This window comes from Camellia sinensis, chromosome 14, assembly GCF_055761805.1.
Source record: "Camellia sinensis isolate YWXY chromosome 14, ASM5576180v1, whole genome shotgun sequence".
Classification (NCBI taxonomy): domain Eukaryota; kingdom Viridiplantae; phylum Streptophyta; class Magnoliopsida; order Ericales; family Theaceae; genus Camellia; species Camellia sinensis.
The window spans coordinates 74,417,744-74,425,641 of NC_138974.1; the positions used below are offsets into that span (position 1 = coordinate 74,417,744).

Sequence of the window (7,898 nt, forward strand, 5' to 3'; positions counted from 1 at the left end):
AAAAAATGTAAGTGTAATTTATTCAAAATTATTTCACCTCACCTTAACACACCACGCCCACTACAAAATTTTAACCACATCTCAATTATTGATTTAAGTAGAATTAATGTAGACCCCACACAAATTAATGACTAAATGTGATTAAAGCATCACCACGTCACTATGTTTATAATTAATTACTCCTTCAGTATATCATTACATGTCAAATACTTATCAAATTTAATATAAAATTCTGATTATTGTAACATATTTTATTATTATAAAAAAATTAATTACAAAATCACACACAAACCTCTGCGCGTAAAAAAGCAAAATCCATTAAACTCTTTTCAAATTGCATGACGTCATGCTGCCATTTCATGACGTCATCCCCATCCCCCACATTCCCGGGCTTCACCCCTGCTATATATACTCATAGATGCATGTTCTGAATTCTCATCCAACACTACAAATTCCACCTCCCCCAACTTCCAAACCCCCCTCCCTCTCTCTCTCCCCTACATATAACTTTCTCTCTCTAAGATGGAGAGCAGTGGCAGTGACACAACCACCACCACCACCACCATTAGTTCATCATCCCCTCAGTACTCTGTTTCACCTACATCTTCATCTTCTCCACCACCACCACCTCCTCCATCACAAGTTGTTGTCAGCCCTTGTGCAGCATGTAAGATCCTCAGGCGGAGGTGCGCCGAGAAATGCGTGTTGGCTCCCTACTTCCCGCCCACCGATCCCCTCAAGTTTACCACCGCTCACCGCGTTTTCGGTGCCAGCAACATTATCAAATTCTTGCAGGTACATGAACAATTTTTGACACATCCAAGAATTACTACACATTTGTTTGGGAGTTCTTGTTTTACTTCACTGTACTTTTAAAAAAAAAAATAAATAAAATATTTGTTAGTTATTTCTATTGGTAATTAAGGAGGAGTCATTTACTATTTTTGAAACATTACTGCTCTATTTGGTTGGGGGATTTGGGAAGAGATTTAGAAAGAAAAAGAAAAAAAGTCTGTGAAACTATGTGAAATATAGACATGATTTATTTACATTTCACCTGTTTTTTTCATTTCCCTTTCCAAATCCTTCCCAAATTCCCCAATCAAACACAGTATACCCGATTATGTACTTGTCTAATAATATAGAGGTGTGTCATTATTTTTCAAAATAAATAGGAATGAAATGAATACTTAAACAGATGTAATTGGATGTATATACAATCGTGTTAGTGTTCTTGTCCCAATTGATGATTTCTAGTTACTAAGAAGGTTTTCAACTGTTAAACTTTGGTATTTTAACTGATGTTCTTGAGCATATATATTGATCCCCATAGCATTAGAGCATACCTCATTATAGTGACTAGTTTCCAAGTTTATAGTTTGGACACAAATTAACTTTGACAATTTTGATTGTTTAAGATGAAGGAGTGTTTTGAAAAGTTGATTAAAAATTGACTTTTTAACTTTTTTAGCTAAAAAAGTTAGTTTTTTTTGTAACTTTTTTGACTAAAAAAAGATAAAAAAACTAGCTTTTTATTTTGTTTCCAAAACACCCCAAGTTGTATTCTAATGTAAATGCTTTGAAGCTGATATTTCACAAGTCAAAGGTTAGTTCACAAAGTGGACTCATACATATATATAATTTATATGTATATATATACAGACCTTGCATTGTCAATTTCGATTAGAAAGATACTAATAACAAACTACTCAAGACTTGGCCCTCTCACAATTTATTTTGTTTGGTAAGGTAGGACCTCTTTCAGTTACCAAATAAACTTATTTTTTGGACTCTGGTTAGCTTTGTTTGACTCTTACTTTCTTTATTATTATTTTTGCCCAACAGGTCTCAAAGTTTTTGTCTGTGTCGATTGAGTTTAAGAGCGATAGTCAATGTAATTGAAAAGAGTAACAAATAGAAAATAATGTAATTAATAAATTAAAAATAATTCGGTAATTCTTAATCTTATAATTTTAAAGAAAATGACTCATCAAGTTTTAAAAATATACCATCATATAGTATAGATTTTTTTTAATAAGAATAGAGTTATCCAATTAAAAATACAAAGATGAAACAACACAAACATACTAGAATAGTGATATATAAATAATAAAAAATTATATAGAATTGTGATACAAAATTAAGTGGTTTATTGTGTGATCTCTTGATTTGAAAACACGGTCTCTATTAATACGATCATAATTTATAAGTATACCATTGTCACATTATTCGGAGAACAAATTCTATTTAAAACACTGTGAAGTCTTCCTTTCTTTCCCTCTTCTTGGCAACTTAAACTTATCATCTAGATGATATTACATTTCATCTACTAGTCTCAAATTTGACCAAAACCCATTTGACTTTTTTCAGGAACTCCCTGAGTCCCAAAGGGCAGATGCAGTGAGTAGCATGGTCTATGAGGCCAATGCCAGGCTCAGAGACCCTGTCTATGGATGTGCAGGAGCAATTTGTCAGCTCCAAAAGCAAGTCAATGAGCTCCAAGCACAACTAGCAAAGGCACAAGCAGAGCTAGTCAACATGCAATGCCAACAGGCCAACCTGGTGGCCTTGATTTACATGGAAATGGCACAATCTCCACAAGCATCAACGTTGTCATCGCAACAATCTTTTGACAACTTCATGATCAGTAGTCCTCAGAGTTTCCAGAATAGTAATCCCAGTTTTTTCATAGATGAGAACAACAATTTGGGCTCATTTTGCGAAACTCTTTGGACATGATAGCCATCAATTAACTTCTATAATAACTTAGCTTCAGTTTAATTGGAAAATCAAATTTCCAATCCTGTTCTCCTAACTCCAAGCTAATTGCAGTGAAGAGAGGGAGGTGATGAAGAGAATGTATGAATAAAGTTGATGATGTATTTGCCTAGGTAGTAAATGCAATTAATATTGTATTAACAAAAGGGTTAAATGATGAGGCAAGTTGGATTCTAATGTCCTTTGATAATGCAAAAGAAAGTTTGATGGCTACTCTTTTCCTTGTATGTTGTGTTTTAAGTTGTGTTTGGATCTTGGATTTCAGTAAGAGTTGTGAAGGGAATGAAGAACAAAAAAGGAAAAAGTGACAAATATTTGGCTTATATTTTTTTGTCACTTTTTTCTCTCATTTCTCAAATTTCTACTTAAATTCATGATCCAAACACAACCTCAACATATTGGAGAGAAAGAAATCTTTTCTGCAAGTCCAATCTCATGCCTATTATTGAATCTGAAATAACTTTTTGGTCACCAGACTCATTTTAAAAGTGACGGTTCATTGATTTCGTTTTATATATTTAGCATGGTAGAATTCTCTGTCTCAAATTTTGTGTCCTCATTTCTTCAATGCACTTTTAATTGCACAATGCAATAAAAATTTTGAAATACGAAAATCTTAAAGCACGTTTAATCACATGGCTGAGGGTCTAGAATAACAGGGGAATTAAAATTTTAAGGATTAAGTTCTCATGTTCTGTAGGTAATATGTCTAATAAACAATAACTTAAAAAACCCAATTAACTTCTAAATATTGTTACAGTTGTTTCTACAATAATTGAGGCCTTTGGGATGAGTAGTACTATCTTGGGGCAAAAGAATAGGTAGTCCTGTAGATTGAAATTTGATAGTTCTCATGGACATAAAAAAAGAAAAAGAACAGTATGAGCTCAGCCTGGTAAATCTATCAGTATAAAGCATCAAATAATGCTCTAATAGGATTAATTAGGAGCATCTCCATTAAAATAGTCAAAATTTTAGCGGAATTTTAACTAAAAGTCTATTTTTTTATTTTAGCTAACCATCTTTTTAAATACATTCTCCAATAAATTCTCTATTCTTTATTTCATTTGTCGAGTCTTCTTTCCCTAACTACATGTAGTTAGTGGTTTGATTTTCAACTAAAATAGTTAGCCAAGAATTGAGTTTGATGAGCTGTGTTTTTATGATTTTGTATTATAAAATAACCAAAAAAGAAGGTTTTAATGAGCTTGATAATGACTAAAATAGTTAGTCAAGAATTAAGTTTGATAGAGCGTATTTTTATAATTTTGTGCTATAAAATAGCCAAAAGAAGGCTTTAATGAACTTAATAACTTTATACAAATTAACTAGCAGAGTTAAATTTCACACTTTCCAAAAGGTAACTTTTCGAACAAAAAACAGTAAGTTGTTAGCAAATGTTGTCAATCAATTCAACATTTTTCAAAGTATAGTACTACCATCTCTCTACAATGATTAAGAAAAAAAAAACTTTGCTTAAACAACAAAATTAAGCTGGACCGCTCTTTGATTTTGTGGATGTTTTAATTGTCCTCTTTGAGAATAATGATGGTGGATGTTTCTTCTAAACGCGTTTTTAGCTTTAATAATCAGAATCATTAGCATGCGTCGCACGTGAGTTGTTGAGCAAAGAAGCAAGGTATATGGTCGTTGATGGTTGGTAACCAATTGATGATGGCTTTTTGCAAGAGTCAAAACACAAAAAACACTTTTATTTTTTCTAATTCTTTGTGGGGAGACAAGACTCTCAATCCTTCACCCGAACATTGTATGCCTTTAATTTTCCATACTTGAGATAGGAGCACATTATCTTTTGACTAATATGTACCAAACATATAACTATAAAGTAAGTACCCTCTATAAATCAATTCATACTAGCCAAACCTAATGATTTCATAACTGGTTTGGAAATTGACTATTTTAATTAATTTTTTTTATAAAAAAACATCCAGAAAAATAGAAAGAGTGATTTGATAACATGTAATAGCTTTTACTTACCCAAAATAAACTTGCAGTAACTTTTTGTCTTTTTAATTATTTTAGGTACTTTCCAAACTTAGGCCCTGTTTGGGATAAACTAAAAAAAGCCAAACAGTCAAAAAGTTAAAAGTTAAAAAATCTATATCATTCAAAGGTAGTTTGTAGGGGAAAGCCTCTAAGACAAAATTATTATTTTGCCCTTTGAATTCAACTATCCAAAAAGTCAAAAAATTTAAAGTCAAAAAGTCAAAAGAATAAAATTGTCATTTTGATTTTACTACAATATTTTATTACACATATTTTCGTAAAAAATTAAAAAGTTATCCCAAACGTACATCTTTTTTTTCTCTATTTTTTTAACTAAAAAGTCAAAAAGTACATTTATATAGCACATTCCAAACAACTACTTAATACAAACAAGCTCAACATTTCAATTTTCACCCAAAATTTTTTTTTTAAAAAAACCCCTCTATTATTAGTCATATGAAGAGAACTTATCTCATCTTTAAGTTCATATGAAATTTAATTAGAGATATTGGTCAACTATAGATATAATTAGGGCAATAAGACACAAGTGCAAAAATATCAAAAATAACCACACTCCAAATTGAAGTCGATTCACACTACCCTACAGTTGATTTGGTTAGATTTGCAAAACCTTCAGAGCTAAAGTCATTGTGATCACATATAACAAATTAAGAAGATCTGAGACCACAGTTTCCGGTATGAACCTTTCGATTTAGTGAATAAACGGCCGATTTTTTGCATTTTTAATGATTATGGAAAAGGTTTTGTGGAAGACCAGAGCCTTTGCAAATGTAAACCCATAAAATTCAACCAAGAGATCCAACTGCCAAAAGGTTATTTTTATCAGTTTCTTTATCGTGCCGCAAAATACAGTGTAATACTGATTTGTTTGACCAATTAACAGAAGTAAGCAAATTAGATGTGGTTGATCAAATTTTAAAGAACATGGCATGCCAATTAAGATGTGATTAATAATTAGCCACCCTTACGAACTATTCAACTATACTATCACTGCCCACTCTGAGTTTGATAAACCTAGCTATAACATTAATTGGTCATAGTTGCAGTGTTTCGCTATGTTCATCTCACCAAATTAGGGAGAGTAGAAAAGTTTTAGCTCAGGTTACAATCAAATTTAAAATTGGATTGGGTGATGCGAATTACACCGTAGACAAGGTCTAAAAAGCTTGTTAAACCAGAAATTATTCAATAGACTAGGAATACTAACATGATCTTATGTCCGTCCAATTACACATATTCAATGTTTATTTTATTCTCTTTTTATTTTTTAAATGGTGACATACCTTTTATTGTTGGGTGAACGCATAGTCATGTGATGTTCCGAAAATACCATATGACTTCTTATGTTTTTAACACTTTGATATAAGAGAGAGCCAAACTCAAAGGCTCAATTTAGGGAAACCTTATCCATTTTAGAAAGAAGTGAAGTATAGCAAGTACTATATATATCAAGAGAGGGTTGTGTATGTACTAATGCGAACCCAGACATCATTTTTTTGAAATTGTGCTAAAGAAACACACTAAGTGAAGTGAATGAGACCCAAACAAAATCACCTTTTGATTTCTATTCTCATCTAGTGTACCTTTTCACTTTCTTTTTCTTTTTTTTTTTTTGAACTGCATATTTTGGCCATTGATATATCCATTTGGTCTTTGAGTGTTTCATTCTGCTTTTTCTCACTTCAATCCAAGCCGGGAGGATAATAAAAAGTGGTAGTAGAGAGCCCAACAACATGATCATCACAAATCAATGCTTGACTGACTGTCTCTCTCTAGTATACTACTAAAGCATTAGATACATGGATTTGCCGAGTGAGAGACAGAAAGAGTGATCATCCATATTGTGAAACATCTCAAAAAGTTGTCACTAAAGTTGTTTATTTTTTTGTTTTATAAAAAATTTTAATAACGCGGAGAGAGAGAGAGAGATGAGTTGTTTTGTGTCTGAGATTTTTCCATTAGAGATGGGCCTCCAAGTACGCGGAAATTAGTTGTCAAAGGATTCTCCCTCTCTTAATCCTTCAACATTGTGAGTAATATAGAAATCGAACACATAATTCTCAGAAATAAATCGACATATAAAATATATCAATAAATAAAATTTTATAAGATTCGTTAATGAGACTTCCTTTTCAGAAATCTTATCAATCTATTTGTTTCAGTGCATGGCTCTATATTTAGTATTTGTGTTCTTACAATTTTAAATCTTTTCATATTTGTGTTTTAATATATTTTCAATCATTAAATTATATGAAAAGTTTGAAATATTTGAATCTCAGGACAAGATTTGAAAAATGTATTTAATAAAAGAATAGAGAAATTTGAGAATTGAGAATACTGAGATTAAGGCCTCAAGTGCATGAATATCTGGACGATAAAACACAATTATGATAAGTATGTATTTTGTATCATTTTTATGTTCCAAGTTTCAATTTTATCAATTTTTCACTGAAGTTTTCATTTTGAGTGAAATTAGTATAATTTTAGGAAGCTGTCTAAATCATTAGTGATAAATAATATATATGATTTTTAAAATTTATTATTATTTTTTTAATTTTTAAAATAGAAACTACTTTGATGAAAATATTTTTTTCAAAAATAGTTCCGTTTGTCATAAAAAATGGTGGGGGAAACAATATGAAAATGATGAGTATTTTTTATTACTAGTTTTTAGTTATTCTTTTTTCTATTAAAAAAAAAAAAAAAACAGAAGATAGTTGTTGAAAACTATTTTTTTTTTCTTTTTTGGGACCAAATTAATTTTTACTAAACTAGTTTCTTTTTTCTTTTTTTTAAAAAAAACAACAATGATTGAGACCCCATTTTTTGGAGACCCCCACAACCCCTTTGGATCTCCACCATTGATGGTGTGAGCTCCATACATACATGAATGAATTTCATACATACATCAATGGTGGAGATCCAAAAGGGGTTGTGGGATTTTTCAAAAAATGGGAGTCTCAACCATTTTTCAAAAAAAAAAAAAAAAAGAAATAGAAAACAGATGTTGAAAATAGTTTTCTCTGATTCTCTCTAACCGCGGTTACAATTTTGTAGATTAAAAATTCGTTTGGGAATTGATTATTTTAGTG

At 31.1% G+C, this 7,898-nt stretch overlaps 1 protein-coding gene across 1 annotated transcript; it reads left to right on the top strand.

The window, feature by feature from the left end:
* The first annotated feature begins 229 nt into the window (after window positions 1-229).
* Window positions 230-2,991, top strand: LOC114262336 (LOB domain-containing protein 1). The gene is made up of 2 exons (XM_028202699.2): window positions 230-795; window positions 2,371-2,991. The coding sequence occupies exons 1-2, from the start codon at window positions 523-525 to the stop codon at window positions 2,737-2,739; spliced, it is 642 nt and encodes a 213-aa protein (XP_028058500.1). The 5' UTR covers window positions 230-522; the 3' UTR covers window positions 2,740-2,991.
* Window positions 2,992-7,898: the final 4,907 nt, after the last annotated feature.

Bases quoted from the DNA above. Each gene is read 5' to 3' on its own strand.
- LOC114262336 (XM_028202699.2), top strand. From the start codon at position 523: ATGGAGAGCAGTGGCAGTGACACAACCACCACCACCACCACCATTAGT. The intron at 796-2,370 runs GTACATGAACAA...GACTTTTTTCAG, and splicing joins ACATTATCAAATTCTTGCAG to GAACTCCCTGAGTCCCAAAG.